General features: G+C 43.4%; 1 protein-coding gene across 1 annotated transcript in view; it reads right to left on the bottom strand.

The window, feature by feature from the left end:
* Window positions 1-4,881: 4,881 nt before the first annotated feature.
* troap (trophinin associated protein) overlaps window positions 4,882-22,347 on the bottom strand; it is a 41,636-nt gene continuing 24,170 nt past the window's right edge. The window contains exons 8-15 of the mRNA XM_085972847.1: window positions 20,964-21,091; window positions 18,934-19,021; window positions 17,022-17,143; window positions 14,352-14,459; window positions 13,503-13,652; window positions 11,007-11,460; window positions 9,066-9,271; window positions 4,882-7,083 (exon numbers count right to left, since the gene is read on the bottom strand). Of these exons, the coding sequence (XP_085828973.1) occupies window positions 6,967-7,083; window positions 9,066-9,271; window positions 11,007-11,460; window positions 13,503-13,652; window positions 14,352-14,459; window positions 17,022-17,143; window positions 18,934-19,021; window positions 20,964-21,091 (1,373 nt within the window). The 3' untranslated portion in view covers window positions 4,882-6,966. The remainder of the gene's footprint in view (window positions 7,084-9,065; window positions 9,272-11,006; window positions 11,461-13,502; window positions 13,653-14,351; window positions 14,460-17,021; window positions 17,144-18,933; window positions 19,022-20,963; window positions 21,092-22,347) is intronic.

Genomic DNA, 22,347 nt, shown 5'->3' with positions numbered 1-22,347 from the left:
CAGCCTCTGACCTGCTCTTGTTGCCACAGTATTTATGTGGCTGGTCCAGTTAAGTTTCTGGTCAATGGTGACCCCCAGGATGTTGATGGTGGGGGATTCGGCGATGGTAATGCCATTGAATGTCAAGGGGCAGTGTTTAGACTCTCGCTTGTTGGAGATATTGCCTGGCACTTCTGTGGCGCGAATGTTACCTGCCACTTATCAGCCTAAGCCTGAACGTCATCCAGGTCTTGTTGCATGTGGGCATGGAATGCTTCATTATCTGAGGAGTTGTGAATGGCACTGAACACTGTGCAGTCATCAGCAAACATCCCCATTTCTGACCTTATGTTGGAGGGAAGGTCATTGATGAAGCAGTTGAAGATGGTTGGGCCTAGGACACTGTCCTGAGGAACTCCTGCAGCGATGTCCTGGGCCTGTGATGATTGACCTTCAATCACCACAACCATCTTCCTTTGTGCTAGGTATGACTCCATCCCGTGGAGAGTTTTCCCCCCCGATTCCCATTGACTTCAGTTTTACTAGGGCTCCTTGATGCTACTCTCGGTCAAATGCTGCCTTGATGCCAAGAGCAGTCATTCTCACCTCACCTCTGGAAATTCAGCTCCTTTGTCCATGTTTCGACCAAGGCTGTAATGAGGTCGGCAGCCGAGTGGTCTTGGCGGAACCCAAACTGGGCATCAGTGAGCAGGTTATTGATGAGTAAGTGCCACTTGATAGCACTGTCGATGACACCTTCCATCACTTTGCTGATGATTGAGAGTAGACTAATGGGGCGGTAATTGGCCGGATTGAATTTGTCCTGCATTTTGTGGACAGGACATACCTGGGCAGTTTTTCACATTGTAACTACAAAAATTGGGTTTGTGATTGGAACTATTCCTTACGCGCAACATGTTCTCATTCTGGATTCTCTCCCCACTTCTTTGACTGGGGGTCCAGTCAGTGTTTCAGAATTCACTGACAAGAATCAACGTGCCACTTGTATGGAAGTTCTGCTGCTAGTGGAAGTGGATCTGGCCACTGTATACCATGGGCTAGAGTTCTTATGAGAACAGGAGTTCCTGCCTACAGTATGCAGCAGCTGGAATCACTTCCCAGCAAGACTGAGGTAAAAGCAGTGCTGAGGGGATATGGATGGCAATGAAGGAGAAGAGGGCAGACACTGGGAGCGATGCTTTGAGGGGGCAGTGGAGAGAATCTGGGAGTGGTGCTTTAGAGCTGTGGGAGGATTTTGTAGAACACTTAAGTTACCAACAGTGACAAGTAGGGCCAAGCTTGCGTAAGATTTCCTAGTTTTCTGCTACTATTTCCGGTCAACTATGGCCATGACTGGTTTTTGACAAAGGGTCTACACTCAAAAAAGGTTCTCACTTTTCTTTCTGATGAGGAGTTAAGTGTTTAAAATCATGAAGGGTTTAGATAGAGTAAATAAATAAAAAGAAACTGTTTCCAATGGCTGAAGGGTCATTAACCAGAGGGCACAGATTTAAGGTGATTGGCAAAAGAACCAGAAGATTTGGAATGCACTGCCTGATAGGGCGGTGGAAACAGATTCAATAGTAGCCTTCAAAAGGGAGTTGGATAAATACTTGAAGGAGAAAAAATTTCAGGGATATGGGGAAAGAGCAGGGGCGGGGGGAGTGAGACTAACTGGATTGCTCTTCGAAAGAGCCGGCGCAGACTCGATGGGCCGAATGGCCTCCTTCTGTGTTGTACTATTCTATGATTCAAACTGCACTGTAGAAGGCGGTGTCATCAAGAAGAACAAAACTCTTGACATCCACTAGATAACTGTTAAAGACAAAAATCTGAGTGAAATCAAGCATGCTTCCCCTGATTAGATGCTACTTTCTACATCGACAGAACCAATTTTCCAGTCTGAGCAATTATCACCTACCGAAACTTTAGGTAAACCCCATCACCAAACAACAAATGGAAAAATCCATAGTCGTGCTGCTGACCCCAAATTTCCTGGAGTAATCTTAATGTAAATAGTTTGGAGTGTTTCTGCCTGTGCTGGAGGTGGAAAATCTCTGCTGCTGCAGGACTCTGGCACCTAAAGTTGCTTAAAGGAACCATCTTCCTCTAAGCCAGCAAAAAACATCTGGACTCTGCTAGGTCTGCCACAAGGCATCAGTAGGCGAAGGCAAATTGATCGCCCCTCAGAGGTGCATCTTTCATTTTTTTTTTGAAAAAAAGGTCTCTGGTGGGCCCAGCAACATAGGACACCTGTTGTATACAGGTGTTCCATTGGTACTGGCTGGCTGTAAATAGTACACCACAGGCAACAAGTGGAGGAGTTAGAACCCAGCATTGCAACACAACCACTCATTTCGCACTGAACGACGGCCAATGTTTTCCTACCAACGATATGGATTCACAATGTAGCTGTGATGGGATTCCAGGGCATTTATGGGACAACGCAGTTGATCCAACCTCCCCAGAATATTTGGACTGTGTGTTGCAGATAGAAGTGTAGTCCTGGATGGTCACATACACCTCACAACAGTAGCTCTATTGTTGCTTTGCTGGTAAAGTAAGACAGACACTAAGGTACAGTATTAAGCACCATAGTTAGTATCATAACAAATAGAAGGAAGTTTTCACAAATGTAAAAGTCTTGTTACAGAAGTTAATGGTCTAACATTCGATTTATTAAATATCTTAATCATAAAATCCAGTGCATATATTGCAGCTTAATACAGGCATAGTTACTTTTGTGTTTCTTTTTCAACCTTATTCTTGGGTACAAAGATTATTTGTGTAATTAATACACCATGGTAGTTGAAATTACACTGTGGGGTAATGTGTTAAGTCAAAATCTCTCAAAATTGGTAAATGCCTCTGCTAAAACAAACAGTTTAATGGCTTCACACCCATGACCTCACAGTATAATTTCAAGCCCCATATAATGTTACTGCAAACGGTTAATGATAAAATGTGCAACAAATGGCCATGAGTTGTCAGTGTATTCCAGCATCAGGTTTCTGGACTGTAGAAGCATATCTGCACAAATGCGTACAATGGACCCAGGGGATTATAAATCTCTAATCTACAACACAAAGCAGAAGTTATTCTGCAGTAGATGTCTAATCCCCTTCCCAGGAGCACAAAGCCATAAGGGGGTAATGTTGAGATAGATACAGATACACCTTTTAAAAATGTTTTAATCTAATCATTTAAAAGTGAATCATTAAAATATTAGCCACCCTTAATTATTCACGAGAATAATTAAAGCAAGTTTCTGTTAGACAGTTTCTCGGGTTAGATACACACCACTTACACCAATTATTGAACTTTGAAAAAGCTTGGATGTTGGCAACATCCAGGTTGTAAAAAAAACAGAAGCAGGGCAGAGACCGGAGTAAAAAAAGAGATTGTGAATAGCACCATCTTCTGGCAACCCAGCTTCCTGTTTCATTTCAAAATGTGTAGAGATCGTAATTAGTGCGTGGACGATTCCGATGTAAAATGATCCACGTTTACTAGATACAAAACATTGACAGACCTCACCAAGATGAAGACAAGTCCCAACAGCACATGATTTAGATTTACAATTTATTTAGGTCGAGAACTACTATAAAATTTGGTTTATTTAGGCAGGGAAAAAAATTGGTCGGAGGTTAAATGAAACCCTAATGCACGTTGCACAGGCAAGAGGGGGAATGTTAGCTATCTACTGATGATTGTATTTCAAGAATGAGGAAGACCAATCTACCTACACAAAAAGAATTTACAATCATTCATGACCTTGGAAAGGGCCAAGGATACCATCTGTTTGAAATTCATACCCTTGGGCTGCCACTGATTGTGTATCTTTCTCTACTCCAAACTACTGCTTTTACCAAAGGGACTTGAAATTACAGCACAAGCAATGCACACAAGTATTTACCCTAAGATGCAGTAGGTCAGAGAGTCAGGAGACAGGATTACATAGCATTTACAGCACAGAAACAGGGCAGTCGGCCCAACAGGTCTATGCTCCATACTGTAAACATATATTGTGTTATACAATGGAACTCTGTCCTGTCGGTGCAGCAATGAGGGGTTTTGCTTGAACTGATGTGAGTTAAGGAGTTCCGTTAAATCCGGGCTCCCTGATGACCCAGTTTGAACGGAGCCATAGACCCAGGCTTGGTCGCGGTTTTGTGTTGAATTAGTTCCAGCTGGGCAGTGCTGGGACCACCCTATTGGCCTGTGTTGTCCCCCAGCCAGTGTTACCGTTCCGTGATTGCTATCCATTAACTCTTGCTGGAAAGAGCACGTGTGGAGTTCAGGTGAGAGTGCAACTGGGTTCAGCTGTGAAACCTCCCATAGCCAAATAACCTGCCAACATTTACTGTCGAGCGTCACACTTCAACAATGAGCACTTGGGAGAGGTGCTGAATGCCAGGGATCCCCAGCAAAAGTCAGCACCTTCTGGAGAGAATATTAGAATTTCCCCATTTATTTGAATGGGCCCAATATCAGTATTTTGAGTGAATTTTATTTCTGTTCCTGAAAAGATTGAACTTCTGAAAAGTCTGATGTTTATGTTCATTTTTTGGTGGCTACAGTAAGTTCAGTGTGGTGTGGTGCTCATTTGCTGTTAGTTTGCATAGATTGACTGATTTTGTTGTGCTCTGCTCTGTTCTGTTCTTTTGGGGTTTTTTTGGACCCATATTAAAGCTATTTCTCTCTTTAGGCCTCCTCCCCACTGAGAGGAGCAGAGAATAACCATCTCTCAGCCAGTGGCAATGCTTCTGTGTAAATGGTTAATGAGGTGTGAGTGTGTGACTAGTCTGTGTAACTGTTGATGGGTACAGGGGCAAGAATGTAAATCAGGTTTCACTTTGTGTTCTTTGTTAAATACATCCCATTTCAAAATAAACACTCAAAGACAGTTGCAATAAAGCTTTATTTGCATCGTACATACATATACAAAAATGTACAAGACATACAAAAATCCTTAAGGGACTAGTGTAACCATAATGGACTAAAGGCAGTCATGAGGTGTTTAAAGATGAAAGGATAAACTTTGAAGAGACTTTGGCGGATTTAGTTGAGACATTTACAGTAAGGTATTATAACTAATGGAAAATCTGAATTTTTCAATTAAGAAATGAAAAAAAAAAATCCTACAATATAGTCAGGCTACAGTGTCGTTTCCCTGCAAGTCAAAGATTAAAGTCAAAAGCAGAAGGTAAGAGATTGGAATGGTTAATTTACAGAAAGTATTGAAAGTTCAAAATAATTAAGCGAAGCTTCAATTTGTTTTGTTACTTGTACGGTTCTAAAACAGGGACAAGAGAAAACACAATTTAAATTAAGTTCCTAGCCGGGCATCAAGGGATGAACTCAGAGTCAAGACCTGAATATTTTCCATTTAAAAAGTGTACTGGAACAGTTTTACTGACATCCAAATTACCAGGTCACTTGCTTATCAGTAAACTGATAACTGAAATTGTGTCAGAAGTATTAAAACTGAATCCTGGCAGACAAGAGAGAGTGTTTTGATGTTTCTTTCAATGGGGAACAGGAAACCAGGAAGACATCACTAGATTTATATCAGGCCACATTTCCATAATGAGGATTAGCACTGATGCAAATATGATGCCCTATAGAAGCTTTCAGCTACACCAAACAATGGAGACATGCAGAACGGGTGCTGTATTTTTAAAAATTTGAAAACATGGTGGCATTAAAGACAAATTATTGCAGATGAACTCTGGTTAGATCTTAAAAGTTGAACACTCCTGGTAGAATCTGAATCAAATCTTTAAATGATTTTGGGGACTCTACTATCAACAGGTGGCCAACAATCCAGCTTACAACAGATAAATACCTACATCTTTGGGACAGTTAGAAAAAAAGCTTGTCCTTATACTGCAGGACCAGTCACATGATCCAATACAGGAAACTCTTTTATCTGGCACCAACGTGGTGCCGGTTTATCAAAAAGTCCGGATTACAGAGAGGTATAGTTAAAAGGTACGAGAGCTCCGTACACAGCAACAAATCCAGGCTTCCCTGTTGCTTAGCAACAGGTGCAAGAAGCCCAGCCACAGACCAAGCGTCCCTGTTGCTTAGCAACAAGTGCAGGAACCCCAATTACACAGCCACAGATCCAGGAACGGCCACTAATATGAAGTAAAACTTACCTGAACCTACTCCTGAATTTTGCTGGTTAACAGAGATTTCCGGTTATTTAGGTGCCGGTAAATCGAGAGTTTCCTGTATATGCCTTCAGGTCTTCAGTTGGAAAACTGGCAATACCTATTACGTGGTAGTAAAGTTCCTGCCACCTCTGCCTTCTGTTTACAGGGAACATTTCAATTAACTGATGTAAAGATTGTGAAACTGCAGGAGCCCTGTGATATTAAAACAAGCAACTCCAAAAAAAATTACAGCAACATTTATAATCATGTCCTTTTCATATTACACATTTTAGAAAGCAAAGCCCCACAAAAAGATCTGAGCCAACTGGTTAAAGAGTGTTAGTGTTAAGTACGAGAGCTCAGGCACTTGGAGTAAAGTCAATCCTGTAATTTTTAAGCTGGAGACCTTTAAAGGACAAAAAGAAATTGATGCTGGAACTCACACGATCAAAAAAGGAAAGTCTTCATGACAGAGAGGGCATCATTTCTGATGAAATGGAGAATGTATTTTGAAAATTAGACAATTTACACAGCGATGAAACCGATTGTTTCTAAGACAGCAGGAAAAGTGTTATACTTGAGCTAATTAGGCAGTTTATATAGTTGATTGATCACAAAATGTGAAACAGCTTGAGTATTACATAGATGGCATGGATTTTCGGTTTTAGTAAGGAATCGCCATGGACATTTACTGTTCATGTACCCAACAAGCATAGTCAATCAAGCTCTTGAAGTGTCCACAACTTCACATTTCTGCAACTAAACCAGTCTCCTCACCAGAATTCGAGGCAATGATACAGATGATGAAAAAAGAAAATACCAAACTTCATAATTGCACCACCCACAGGGCAGGACATGTTTGCTCCTCATGAACTGACACCAGAAATTGTTGGAGCGACTTCTGGCTGGTTATGCAAGGGGGCAGCTCGATTGGGACAAAGTGCTGTGGAGCAGAAATATGCAGAGTTAGAATCCAAGATAATACCAATTTAAAAGCTTCTGCGATCAGTTTTAGGGCTGCAAACAAATCTGAAAGGATGAATGCAGCTCCAACAACTCAAGAAACTCGACATTATCGAGGACAAAGTAGCCCGCTTGATTGGCACCCCATCTACCACCTTAAACATTCACTCCCTCCACCACCGGCACACCGTGGCTGCAGTGTGTACCATCTACAAGATGCATTGCAGCAACTCGCCAAGGCTTCTTTGGCAGCACCTCCCAAACCCACGACCTCTACCACCTATAAGGACAAGGGCAGCAGGCGCATGGGAACACCACCACCTCCAAGTTCCCCTCCAAGTCACACGCCACCCTGACTTGGAAATATCTCGCCGATCCTTCATCATCGCTGGGTCCAAATCCTGGAACTCCCTACCTAACAGCACTGTGGGAACACCTTCACCACACGGACTGCAGCGGTTCAAGGCGGCGGCTCACCACCACCTTCTCAAGGGCAGCTTGGGATGGCCAATAAATGCTGGCCTTGCCAGCGATGCCCACATCCCAGGAACGAATAAAATAAAAAAGGTTTGGAACAAAAAGAATAAAAATCAACTGCCCCCTCCAGTTAGACTCTTGCAACACACCCATCTGTCCAGTGGGTGGTGGTGTACATAGCTGGAAAGTTTTGCAAAGCTATTCAAATTTAAAGAAGGATGAAAGGCAGCCTTGTTTTAAAGAAGTGGTGACACAGGTTTGTGCCCAGAACCAAGGGTGGCTCCTTTAGCACCAGAAACAGATTTTAATTTGGGCCAGTTATGCAGGCTCTGTAGAAAAAAAAAATACAAAAATACTTTGATGGGGCATGTCCAGATTATTGTTGAATGGTGACAACTAACTGAACATACAGTCCAAAACAGGAAACCAGCTAAAAAGTTAGAACCAAAGCTAGCATGTTTGTTTCACTCAGTATGGTAATTTGAAAAAGATTAAAATGGAGTCTGCATTTTAAGAACACAAGAAGAAGAAATAGGAGCAGGAGGAGGCCATTCGGCCCTTCGAGCCTGCTCCGCCATTCAATAAGATCATAGCTGATCTACTACCTCATCTCCACTTTCCTGCACTATCCCCATATCCCTTGATTCCCTTAATATTCAAAAATCTATCGATCTGTCTTGAATATACTCAACAACTGAGCCTCCACAGCCCTCTGGGGTAGATTCATAACCCTCTGAGTGAAGAAATTTCTCCTCATCAATCCTAAATGGCCCCTGGTTCTAGGCTCCCCAGCCAGGGGAAACATCCTCCCAGCATCTACCCCTTCAAGCCCCTTAAGAATTTTGTATGTTTCAATGAGATCATCTCTCATTCTTCTAAACTCAAGGGAATATAGGCCTAGTCTACTCAATCTCTCCTCAAAAAGGACAATCCCCCCATCCCAGGAACCAGTCTGGTGAACCTTCGTTGCACTCCCTCTACGACAAGTATATCCTTCCTAAGGTAAGGAGACCAAAACTGTACACAGTACCCCAGGTGTGGTCTCACCAAGGCCCTATATAATTGCAGCAAGACGTCTTTATTCTTATGCTCCAATCCTCTTGTAATAAGGGCCAACATACCATTTGCTTTCCTAATTGCTTGCTGTACCTGCATATTAACTTTCAGTAATTTGTGTACAAAGACACCTAGGTCCCTCTTTGGAGACGGCAAAACTCTTCCGTTCCCCATGAGGGCTTTCGTCTCACTTTCTGAAAGCCATGCAGAAAGAGAGACAAAAGCTTTTACAAATATTCACGTCAACTTGTAACTGTTGCTGAAGTACACTTGTGCAAGTCACAAACCTAGATTGGCATACTGTAAATCACAAATGCTACTGTAAGAAAGATTGACCTTGTTTGCTCCTTTCCCTTCCCAGGAACAAAATTCACACTAGACCAAGGGACAATACCCCGGAAGTTCTTCTTTGGTGGTGGTATTACTCACCATAACTTCTTGTTGCTCAAGTATTTTGGCTACTGGATTGGTGCAGTTTCTCTCCCTCTTTATCCTCCCATCAGGTGACTGGATGGCACGAGCGAGCCAACAGGAAACCTCGTCGTCTAAAAGTGCCTCCTGGAAACGTTTTCGGCATCCAGGAAGAATCTCACCAAACCTTTGCTTGATGCTGGTCGAGAGCAGGGTAGCTCTGCCTGGAGGTCAGAACAGGCAGCTTTTAAAATTGCCAGCGCAACTCTAATGGTACTCAAATAATTTCCAAAAAACTCGGATCAACTGTCTTTTGGTGAATACTTGTAACTAAGTGGGACATTTTTTTGTTTTCAATTGTAGTATCCAAACCCAGAACTTGTCCTTTTTATACTTCTCCGGAAAAAGAAGCATTTCTAAATTGCACCTGTGAATAGACTTTACAATTCATGAATAGAGTCAGAATCATAACGTCACAGAAGGAGGCCATTCGGCCCATCGAGTCCGTGCCGGCTCTCTGTAGAGCAATCCAGTCAGTCCCATTCCCTCGCTCTATCCCCGTAGCCCTGCAAGTTTATTTCCCTCAAGTGCCCACCCAGTCTCCCCTTGAAAACATCGAGTGTCTCCGTTTCCACCACTTCCGTCGGCAGCGAGTTCCAGGTCCTCGCCACTCGCTGCGTAAAAAAGTTTTTCCTCACATCCCCCCTTATCTCTTGCCCAAAACCTTAAATCTGTGTCCCCTAGTCCTTGTACCATCAACTAGTGGGAACAGCCTTTCCCCGTCTAGCCTATCCAAACCAGTCATAATCTTGTACACCTCGATCAAATCACCCCTCAACCTCCTTTGCTTTAATGAAAACAAATCCAGCTTCTCCAACCTGTCCTTGTAGCGAAGATCCCCCATCCCCAGAACCATTCTGGTGAATCTCCTCTGCACCCTCTCAAGGGCCTTCACATCCTTCCTAAAGTGTGGTGACCAGAACTGGACACAATACTCCAGTTGAGAATAAAAAGTGGGATCAAACTGCAATAGTTATTCATTGATCAATGATCAGCTTTGCTCAGTTGATAACACTTCCACCTCCAAGTGAGAAGATTGTAGGCTCAAGCACCAATCCAGGACTCAATCTAGGCCGACACTGGAGTGCGGTACTGACACAGCTGTTTGGGTGGAGGTTAAATGTCCTGGCCAAACTTTCACCCTCAACCAGCTCCACTAAAACAGATTAGCTGGTCATTCTTCTTATATGGTTATGTATGGGATCTTACTTTGAGCAAAATGGCTGCTATGGTTACCGACATATAACAGCAGTCTTTGCACTTCAAAAGTAATCCATTGTATGTGAAGCATTTTGAGATCTTGGTGAGATAGACAATAAAGTGCTGCACAAATACAAGTCTTTTTCCTTTAAAAAAAAATGTTGCTTTTGTAGGGGGAATGGAATGTTCTTCATTCCAGTAACCTGGAGGGACTTTTACTCCTCTTCAGAGATCTGGTTGCTGTGCCGAGAATGAACATTCCCAGTTTCTGCTGGATACTTTTAGCTCAGAGACTAAACAGGGATTCAAAACACATGAGAAGAGCGCTGTGAATCTCACACGGTCTACCCTTAATATCATGGCATTTCTCATCCTTACAATACATCAGGATATTACTTCAGAAAGTGTCAAAATTTAAATAAACAAAGATAGGCAATCATTTTATATTGACCTGGAGCCATACAAGCACCCGCCGATCTGAAAACTTCCCTCACCGACAGAAATTAACCTCATTATCCCCATTTACAACAATTAGGAATTTGTGGCCTTAAAAGGACTGGCCCGGTTAACTGTAGCAGCAGAATATTATGCTGCAATAATATGGTAGAAACAGTCCTTTCATTATAAAAGCAACCTATCTAACTTCCTAAATCTACATATATAAATGATTCTATGATACTAATGATAAGTAGCTCACACCTCTGTTTCCACTGCAAAAAGGAGATTGGGATTTTAACCCCTGGACAGTTGTGTGCAAGTGTGAAGAGCTCTGGGAAACGGGTGTGGGCAATGTGTCCATCACATTCAAAGCCATGTCAGTAGAAGAAAGCAACAGCTCAGACTGGTGGCCGATGGTAGGAAGACTATTTGCAGCTCCAGAAACACAGTTAGTCTGTATTGAACAGTCCACAGGCATAGGTGTTTGATTGGAAGTCAGGGCCGTACAGTGGGAAGGCAGGGCATGTTTTTCAGCTTCTTGCTGCTTCAAGGCTGTGGCGATTGGTCTGCTTGTCAAGACGGCACCAGCCAAATTGGGATGTTCTTCTGGGAAGATGGGTACACTTGCGACACAGTTGCTTTCTGTGAGCGTCTCTTCAATCACCTTTACCTCTTGCATCTCTTTCTGAAGAAGCTGTGCAAGAAGTTCAATTTTCTGTAAAATAAAAATCACAACAGCTCAAGAGCATGAACAAGGACAAAGTCAACATGGCTTTACAAAAGGTAAATCGTGCTTGACTAATCTACTGGAATTTTTTGAGGATGTAACTGGTAAAATAGATAAGGGAGAACCAGTGGATGTGGTGTATTTGGACTTTCAGAAGGCTTTCGATAAGGTCCCACATAAGAGATTAGCGTGTAAAATTAAGGCACATGGGATTGGGGGCAAGGTATTGACTTGGATAGAGAACTGGTTGGCAGACAGAAAGCAAAGAGTTGGAATAAATGGGTCTTTTTCCGAGTGGCAGGCAGTGACTAGTGGGGTACTGCAGGGATCGGTCCTTGGACCCCAGCTATTCACAATATATATTAATGATCTAGATAAGGGAACTAGATGTAATATCTCCAAATTTGCAGACGACACAAAGCTGGGTGGGCGTGTGTGGTGTGAGGAGGATGCCGAGAAACTCCAGTATGATTTGGACAGGTTGGGTGATTGGGCAGAAGCAATATAACGTGGATAAATGCGAGGTTATCCACTTTGGTGTCAAAAACAGGAAGGCAGATTATTATCTAAATGGCAATAGATTGGGAGAAGAGGGAAGTGCAACGAGACCTGGGCGTCCTTGTGCACCAGTCGCTGAAAGTAAGCATGCAGGTGCAGCAGGCAGTTAAGAAGGCAAATGGTATGTTGGCCTTCGTAGCGAGAGGGTTTGAGTACAGGAACAAGGATATCTTGCTGCAGTTGTACAGGGCCTTGGTGAGGCCACATCTTGAGTATTGTGTGCAGTTTTGGTCACCTTATCTGAGGAAGGGTGTTCTTGCCATGGAAGGAGTGCAGCGAAGATTCACCAGGCTGATACCTGGGATGGCAGGAATGACGTATGTCGATTGGGCTTGTACTCGCTGGAGTTTAGAAGAATGAGAGGGGATCTCATCGAAACTTAGAAAATTCTAATAGGACTAGACAGATTAGATGCTGGAAGGATGTTCCCGATGGTCGGGGAGTCCAGAACCAGGGGTCACAGTCTAAGGATAAGGGGTAAGCCATTTAGGACAGAGATGAGGAGGAATTTCTTCACCCAGAGAGTGGTGAACCTGTGGAATTCTCTACCACAGAAGGCAGTAGAGGCCAATTCATTAAATATATTCAAGAAGGAGTTGGATATATTTCTTAAGGCTAAAGGGATCAAGGGATATGGGGAGAAAGCAGGGACAGGGTACTGAATTTGGATGATCAGCCATGATCTCACTGAATGGCGGAGCAGGCTCGAGGGGCCGAATGGCCTACTCCTGCTCCTATCTTCTATGTTTCTATGTAGAACCTGGAGAAAACAGAAAGAAAATGATGACACAGCACTTGGTACTCCACTCTTAAATCACGGATCACAAAGAAAGATGCATACCAATGCTCCCTTTAATTTTTTCTTTTGGGTGCGTGGTCCCTTGAACGGGCTGCGCGGCCTATTCAAAATGTCACGCATGTGCAAAATCTCCCAGTCAAAAGCCGGTAAGCGGCCTGCGTGGGACCTCTAGACAGCTGCGCAGCCACGTAGCTTGGCGGGAACGTTGATGCATACACGGTGAATGCTCAGCTATGCCATTGTGAGGAGTGGAGAACAGAAGTACTGGCAGAGAATTGAGCAGCTCTTCTTTTAGCCAGGGAACGGCAGGTGGGGAGGAAAATTAGCACTAGAAATGAGAAAGAGAACACGGAAACCAAAAAGGGAAAACACTCCCATTAGTCTTAGTACCTTAGGTTGAAAGAATCATAAGCTAATTATGCAAACTGTATTCATTAGTTTTTTTTTAATAAGGATGCTGGAGGGGAGAAGAGTTCCTCTTTTTTCCTCCCTTTCCCACAATGCCATATGAAATTGTTGGGAAAAGAGAAGGAAATTAATGAGGCTATGAAAGGAGCAAAGTTTTATAACACCCAAGTGATAAAAAGTCAACAAATAACGACATTACTGGAAGCCGTACATGTGTATTTTAACTAGTGTTTAAATTACAGCCATTAAACGCTGGTTCTTGTACCTTTAGCTTTTCCAGCTTTAGATCGACTAGCCCTGGACCCTGCTTGGACTTTGGTCTTTCCAATTCTTGCTTCAAGCTTGGGGGCTCTGTTGCTTTCTCGACTTCATTTGGATCTTCTGAATCATTAAAAAGACGAAGTACTATCCGATCCTAAAATAGAGGTGTCAAACCCATTACGTACGCAGTGCAAAATCTCATCACGCCTTCACTTTGATATGTTATTATACACAACTTCATTTGCACCCCATCAGAGAATTGGGAAGCATTGGTGGCGGTTCTAGAGAGTGTACCTCCTAGTGACAATTGATGGAACAACACTGAAGGCTTTAGCTTTGATTTCTGCCCATCTGCGTATACAAAACTGCTTAAAATTTGTAATTAAGACAGTTAACACACTCTTTAAAACCAGGAGGCCTATCTAATTTGAAAAAAAGGTAACCAACATGGTCACACCCCTTTAATTTCGAGAAAGCCAATTTCTGCATTTTGTTTGCGCAGTGACCAGCTATTTGGACAACGTTCGTTTAGTGCAATATTTAGCAGCCTCGTTCAACAACAACTTATTATGTCTATAAGGCAACGTTAACTGAAAAAAACTTTCCGAGGCACTTTACAGAGGGAGAAAAAGGAATGGATTCCAAGCCACAAGGGGAGAGTTAGGACAGGTGACTGAAAGCTTGGCCAAAAAGATGAGTTTTATAACAGCTCTTTCAACCCCAGCGACATCAATTCTTGTCTTGTACAAGAGCATATACAGTAGTCTTAGAACAAACATTGCAACTTTTTCTGTTGATTTAAGTTGGTAATGTGCTACGTGACACAAATACGGTCTCACTATCCTTCACCCACCATTGGCAGATATTCACCATCCTTTGCATGGTCTGAGGCATTACTCTCATCTGCCTTGCCCGTAACAGAGTGAACATCTGACCATTTCACAGGTTTGTAAGTTGCAACCTGTAGGAATGAAAAAAGGTAGGTTAACAAAAGAATCTAGACCAAATTTTTGAACGTCTGTGAATGAAAAAGGACAGTGCTTGGAAGCAGAAATTCAGGATCTCAAATTCTCAACACATACAGGAGAAGGAACACTACAAATTGAACAGGGTAGTGAGAATTTTCAAAGAATTTATTAAGAGTATTAGTAGCAATAGGAACACATTTAACTGCTCATTTTGAAGTCATACTGGCTTTGTGGGTTTGTCAGTCACTCCATTAAGTGTGAACACTGATTTTGAACCAGTGTTTTAGAAAAAGAGCTATCCAGTCTAATCCCACTTTCCAGCTCTTGGTCCGTAGCCCTGTAGGTTACGGCACTTCAAGTGCATATCCAAGTACTTTTTAAATGTGATGAGGGTTTCTGCCTCTACCATCCTTTCAGGCAGTGAGATCCAGACCCCCACCACCCTCTGGGTGAAAAAAGTTCTCAACTCCCCTTTTGTACCACTAATGGCAATTAAAAGTACACATATACAAGTTCTTTATTAAATTGCTGAGCCCATATTGTCACTAAATGTTCATGATTGGTGGGAGCATTTGAGTACGCAGCATTTTAGAATTTAACTCATTTTACTTCAATAAACTTGTCATGAATCTTACCATTCATGTAGAAATGTCTCATGAGATAACAATGGGCGGCCAGCTAGTGGCGCCGTCCAAGGAGTATAAATACTCGGGCGTGGGCCCAGCTTGCCCAGGACGTTTTTGTAACCAGGAACTAGTGATGTAACTAGAGCTCATGGTTGTGAAACAGTTGATTAAAGCCTTGTTTTATACTCAAACCAAGTGCTTCGTAGTTTTCTTACGAACTTGTTTTGACCTGAATTTGCAATTATGCTGTAAATGTAATTGAACTTAGCGGCAGGAGGCAGAGGGTGATGGTCGAAGGTTGTTTTTGTGACTGGAAGCCTGTGTCCAGTGGTGTACCGCAGGAATCGGTGCTGGGTCCTTTGCTGTTTGTAGTGTACATTAATAATTTAGATATGAAAGTAGGGAGGTATGATCAGTAAGTTCGCAGATGACACGAAAATTGGTGGAGTGGTAAATAGCAAGGAGGGAAGCCTCAGGCTACAGGACGATATAGATGGGTTGGTCAGAACAGTGGCAAATGGAATTTAACCCTGAAAAGTGTGAGGTGATGCATTTTGGGAGGACTAACAAGGCAAGGGAATACACAATGAATGGTAGGACCCTAGCAAGGACAGAGGATCAGAGGGACCTTGGTGTGCATGTACATAGATCCCTGAAGGCAGCAGGACAGGTAGATAAGGTGGGTAAAAAGGCATATGGGATACTTGCCTTCATTACCCGAGACATAGAATACAAGAGCAGGGAGGTTATGATGGAGCTGTACAAAACGCTAGTTAGGCCACAGCTGGAGTACTGTGTGCAGTTCTGGTCGCCACACTATAGGAAGGATGTGATTGCATTGGAGAGGGTGCAGAGAAGATTCACCAGGATGTTACCTGGGCTGGAGTGCTTCAGCTATGAAGAGAGACTGGACAGGCTGGGGTTGTTTTCCTTAGAGCAGAGAAGGCTGAGGGGGGACCTGATTGAGGTGTACAAAATTATGAGGGGCATAGATAGGGTAGATAGAAAGGAACTTTTCCCCTTAGTAGAGGGGTCAATAACCAGGGGGCATAGTTTCAAGGTAAGGGGCAGGAGGTTTAGAGGGGAGTTGAGGAAGAACTTTTTCACCCAGAGGGTGGTTGGAATCTGGAACTCACTGCCTGAAAGGGTGGTAGAGGCAGGAACCCTCACAACATTCAAGAAGCATTTAGATGAGCACTTGAAACGCCATAGCATACAAGGCTACGGACCAAGTGCTGGAAAATGGGATTAGATTAGACAGGGCTTGATGGCCGGCGCGGACACGATGGGCCGAAGGGCCTCTCTGTGCTGTATAACTCTATAAACTAAACAATTAATGCAGAGTTTAAAGGAAAATTACTGTTCACTTATTTTACTCAACACAAGTAACTCTCAAAAAAAATCAAATGTTAAAATCTTAAAGTACTAGACAGTACATTTGAGCATGAATTTCTATTTTATTTCCAGCAAGTTCCTTTATATCCCCCTTCAAGTCCCCCTCCCCTTTCTTGTAAAGATAGCAACTCATGCTGATGTATTGTTCTACATTTCTCTACTACCTCACCTAAACGAGGATTCTTTATAAGTGATCTTTCGTCAGAACTGGACAAAAGCAGTTCTGACGAAAGGTCATCGACCTGAAACATTAACTCTGTTTCTCTCTTCACAGATGCTGCCTGACCTGCTGAGTATCTCCAGCATTTTCTGTTTTTATTTCAGATTTCCAGCATCTGCAGTATTTTCTTTTTGTACTGATTAATATAAAATGCTTTCAATTTCCTTGGATAGGACGGTCATTACAAATACATTGTCCAGTTACTAGTTTATTATACCAATCTACTACCCTTGGATCATCGGTACTCAAAATGATTTCTCAGAAGTCTAATACACAAACCACCAGTTCAAACCCAACCCTAGATGTATACTGACCACACTTGAAGGGGGAGCAGGTATACGTCTCGGATGCCATAGGATTTGTGATGGCGCCCGAGTACTGCTGAAGTGATGGTTAGATGGCCGTAACACTCTGTCAGGTGTTTGCATTTCTAGATCTGAAAGAAAGAGAGGTTTTCACAGTATCAGCATCACCTCAGTCTTACAAAACCATCAGAGTGACAACATGAGTCTATGGCACAATGTGTTCATTTTATGGCTGGGACTTTGGTCTTAAGCTAGCACAAAGGATGATGGCATCTCCTCTGACACGGAGATCAATGATCTTCGGTGAAAACTTTGAGCGATCTCAGTCCAATCCATGCTCCACCTCGATAGCAAAACTCATAATTGGCAGATAAATACTGTCTCACAATTCTCTGCGTGAAGAGGTTTCTCACTTTCTGTTCCACATATACGCCGACGATACCCAGCTCTACCTCACCACCACCTTTCTCGACCTCTCCACTGCCTGTGTTGTCAGACTGCTTGTCCGACATCCAGTCCGCCACCACAAACTCCGTTCCCTAATCACCGATTCCATCCCCCTCCCTGGCCACTGTCTCAGGCTGAACCAGACCGTTCGCAACCTCTGCGTCCTATTTGACCCTGAGCTGAGCTTCCGATCCCCATATCTGCTCCATCACCAAGACCACCAACTTCCACCTCTGTAATATCACCGGTCTGCGCCCCTGCCTCAGCCAATCTGCTGCTGAACCCCTCATCCATGCCTTTGTTATCTCCAGACTTGACTATTCCAACGCCCTCCTGGCTGGCCTCCCATCTTCCACTTTCAATAAACTCGAGCTCATCCAAAACTCTGCTGCCCGTAACCTAACTTGCACCAAGTCCCATGCGAAATTTAATTACATTGACTCTTGATGTTTATTCTGCCAAGAGTTGAATTACTGGTGGGTATTAGACAGAATGGAGGATGCAGGTTCGACCTTCACTCTGCTGAGCAGTTCTTGGCCATGCTGCAAAAGGGGAAAAGTGAATGGGGAGCCACCACTGGGCCACTTATTTGTCTCCTGACATTCAGCTAAAAACAGCACTGGGACCAGGTCACCCAACCTGCCCCATCATTATCACATTGCTGTTTGTGGAAGCTTTTTAAAAAAAAAATTGTTTACGGGATGTGGGCGTCGCTGGCAAGGCCAGCATTTATTGCCCGTCCCTAGTTGCCCTTGAGAAGGTGGTGGTGAGCCGCCTTCTTGAACCGCTGCAGTCCGTGTGGTGAAGGTACTCTCACAGTGCTGTTAGGGAGGGAGTTCCAGGATTTTGACCCAGCGACGATGAAGGATCGGCGATATATTTCCAAGTCAGGATGGTGTGTGACTTGGAGGGGAACCAGGTGGTGTTCCCATGCGCCTGCTGCCCTTGTCCTTCTAGGTGGTAGAGGTCGTGGGTTTGGGAGGTGCTGCCGAAGAAGCCTTGGTGAGTTGCTGCAGTGCATCTTTTAGATGGTACACACTGCAGCCACGGTGTGCCGGTGGTGGGGGTAGTGAATGTTTAAGGTGGTGGATGGGGTGCCAATTAAGCGGGCTGCTTTGTCTTGGATGGTGTTGAGCTTCTTGAGTGTTGTTGGAGCTGCACTCATCCAGGCAAGTGGAGAGTATTCCATCACACTCCTGGCTTGTGCCTTGTAGATGGTGGTAAGGCTTTGGGGAGCCAGGAGGTGAGACACTCGCACTGTCGATGACACCTTCCATCACCAGGTCACCCACCCTGCCCTGTCATTATCATATTGCTGTTTGTGGGAGCTTGCTGTGCACAAAATGGCTGCCGCATTTCCCAACATTACAACAGTGACTACACGTCAAAACTATTTCATTGGCTGCAAAGCGCTTTGGGATGTCCAGAGGTCGTGAAAGGCGTTATCTAAATGCAAGTCTTTTTTTCTACCTACCTTTGCCATCTGGTTTCCAAGTGCCGGGAACTCCAGCAGAAACAAACATGGGGGGAGCACAGCTGGAAGATTCATAAGCTCCTTCCATCTGAAGAGAGAGATATGAAGAAAATGTTATGCAGTTCTAGATTATCCAGATTTCAATGGGTGGGGGGGGGGGGGGCTGGGGGGAAAGAGAGATGGGGACACAAAAAGATAGAAAAAAAATGGCCAAATTATGGGAATGGGTAATTTTGGGAAAGGGGAAAATAGCACCATTTTGGCCCAAATGACCTCACTGGCTCAGCTGTCATTAATCTATCCCAGTTTACATCTACACTCTTAATTTATAGCAACTTGAAATCCAAAAATCGGGAGAGGTCTAGAAAAAAAAAATGCAATCTTTGGTCAAACACCAATGGTCAAATAACGAGTGGATGCTCAAAAGTTTGTAGTTAGTTAAAAGCATTGATTCTACAGACAGAGGACGTCTGAGGTTTGCCATGGCTTCAACTTTTCTAAAGATTGCTTTGAACATTGAAGACTACCAACACTTCTTGTTTCATCTATATTTAATATTTGCAACAAAAAGATCAGTAAATAACTTAAGTAGGAGGCTGGGATTGCCACTTCCTGTGTAGGGATGACTAAATCTCACAGCTTAGGCAACATCAACGGAATGCACAAAATCTGAACCAGGCTGAACTGAATCAGAGACTCATTTGTAGAATAGCTGGAGTGGGGGGAGGCGGGGTGCAGAAACAATCCATATATGACGCACTTCCTTCCTTCTCTAACTGCCTCCTTAAAAATACTTCACAAAGGCCCAGTTTAGTTCTTCTGCATCCCAAAATATATTGAGAGTTAGGAAGCCAAAATCAAGTTCCCTGCTCATGGTGACTGACATAAATCGTGCCATTCATGTAGAAATGACCGATGAAATATACTGGGTGGCCTGCTGGTGGCACTGTCCAGGGAGAGTATAAATACTCGGGCACGGGCCCAGCTTGCTCAGGGACATTTTGTAAACAGGAACTAGTGAAGGATAACTAGACTTCAATGTTGTGAAACAGTCGATTAAAGCCTTGTTTAATACTCTGACCAAGTGCCTAGTAGTTTTCTTACGTCAGTGACTATTGCCAGTATACTTTGCAATTGATTCTTCACACATGCCATGCAGTATTTCCCCCACTTTGCACCTGCCATAGGAACGCTTACAGCAGTCCTTGAATGCAAAGTTCTGGTGTGTGTAGACCCAGGACTGCACTTCAAACCTAACCCCGGAACAGCACAGCGGTTATCCCAAAGTGAGGGGATCTTACTGTCTCGTTTTTCTTTTGTGAAAAGACCCATAAAATCACAAGTGAGGACACAGAACAAAAGATTGATACAATAAATAGGAACTATTAGCACAAAGGAGATTTCACACAACCCAAGTTTGCCAAAACTTGTAGAAGGTTAACTTCATTGAGACAACTGATTAATCATATAGGCCAGTAGTAAAACAGTTGCTCCAATATAGCATTTTTCACAGAACACAGCAGGAACAGGTTAGATTAAGTAGAAACAATGGGATTGAAAAAAATGACTATAATTTCTCCCTCTTTTGGTGTTCTCATGCCACTCAATGGCCAAGATAGTCAACTTACTCCTAGGGTCACTGTGATTAGCTGCTAGGAGGGGAAGAACACTTCTAACTGACTCCATCTTAAGAGGGAGCAGATACCTGGTTTCCATTAGGAACCTTCCCAATGGTCTGACTGAGATTGGGTCCAGTATAATTTAATAAAGTACTTCATACTGTAACCAGCCACCATCTTGATATCCCTGTGTTTTTTTTTTTGGGGGGGGGGGGGGGGTGGGAGGGAGAAGGGAAGGAAGTAAAGGAAAGAAATTTATAATTCACAAGACCATCTCAGCACATTACTCTAGTGATCCTGGGGCGAGGGGGCAGAGGTAGAAATGTTTGCATAAGCTATAGTCCTGCTCATTTGCAAAGAATACCAAGATGCTTGGTACTCTTTCACTACTATCCAGAGACATATACAGACCAAGTTGAAGTCCAGGCCATCAGGTTTACGGCTGGCTGATTTCTGGGATGAGAAATGATGTCTACTGCTCAATTGGTTATATAGTTTGATTGGCTGAAGAACTCTGCTTGGAGAGCTTATTTCAGTACCTGAAAAGGGAAAACAAATGGTAAAGTATTAAACCTCTTTCATGCAAAGCTAAAATAGTAATTACCAGAAAAGACAGAGAATGAAATGTACTTTAGTAGTATTATTTTTGAACTCTTCATAATTTGCAGTGTCATAAATCGGAGAGGTTGAACAAAGAAGCACAAAGGTACGTTGGCCAAAAATATAGCAGGTACACAAGGTCAACCCAGGGAAGAAAAAAAAAAGACTGGGGTATAGCAGAAAGCGAGTTCTGCATCAACATCATTTGGGCTTCTGATCTGCAGTCAAGTCAAAATTAGTGAAAGTTTGAACCTGGTGGCCTGACTGATACCTCGCCTAAATGGTGGTGTTCTGCAACTACTCAAAATATGCAGAACGGTAATATAAATGCACGGATCAAGGTTACATTCTGTATTACAGGAGTGGTGGTCTTCATTCGTTCAAAACAAGTTCAATCTACACGATAGCAAATCCTACACAGGAGAAAAAAAATACCCAAAAATAGAATAGATCCCTATTCAGAAAGGGAAAAAAATCTTTCCATTAGGTACTTTGCCACAATACAATTGATTCAGTGAATCTGATACAATATATTCTCAAATTACCTTGAGAATGTCAATCATCTGCTGCAGTTTTCCAGTATCCAACTCCTTTCCTCCATGGCCCAGCACTCTACCTCGTTTTACTCTCGATTTTTCTCACTATTTTGAGTGCAGATCACATTGGAGGAGCTATAGAATCATAGTAATATCTGCGCTGAGGACAACTCCAAGTCCAGAAGAGATTCCCTACTGGCACCTGGCTTTTTTGTGACATAAGCCTCTGTTGTGAGGCTATGCAGGAGTTGGCCATCAAAAATGGTAATAGATTCGTAAGTGGCAGAATAATGAGTTCACCCTTCCTGTCAATTCTAATTAGGATGTTCGTCCTTCCAGTCTGGGAAGTTAGTCAGTATCAAAGGGCTAGCAACAGAAGGATTAAGCACAAAGTGGTGCTCTACTAGTGATGCTGAGAATGCCTGTACCAAAGTCAAGGGGGCGATTCTGCCAGCCCTGGGGAGGCGGGTATGGAGGTGGGACTGCCGGGAAAATGGCAGAATCTGGGGGCGGGTACCCATCCCGCCCCCAAACCCACCTCTGTGCCATCTTCCCAGGAGGCGGGTACCCGACCCGTGCCGGGTCCCATCTCCTGGAGGCGGGAAGGGGATTACAGCCACTTAACTGCCTATTATCCCCATTTTTCCAGCAGAGGTGCG

This window comes from Somniosus microcephalus, chromosome 33 (assembly GCF_052327205.1).
Source record: "Somniosus microcephalus isolate GS21.2 chromosome 33, FLI_Smic_1.0, whole genome shotgun sequence".
Classification (NCBI taxonomy): domain Eukaryota; kingdom Metazoa; phylum Chordata; class Chondrichthyes; order Squaliformes; family Somniosidae; genus Somniosus; species Somniosus microcephalus.
The sequence above is the reverse complement of the archived record's forward strand: the minus strand, read 5'-3'. Positions and strand labels throughout refer to the sequence as shown.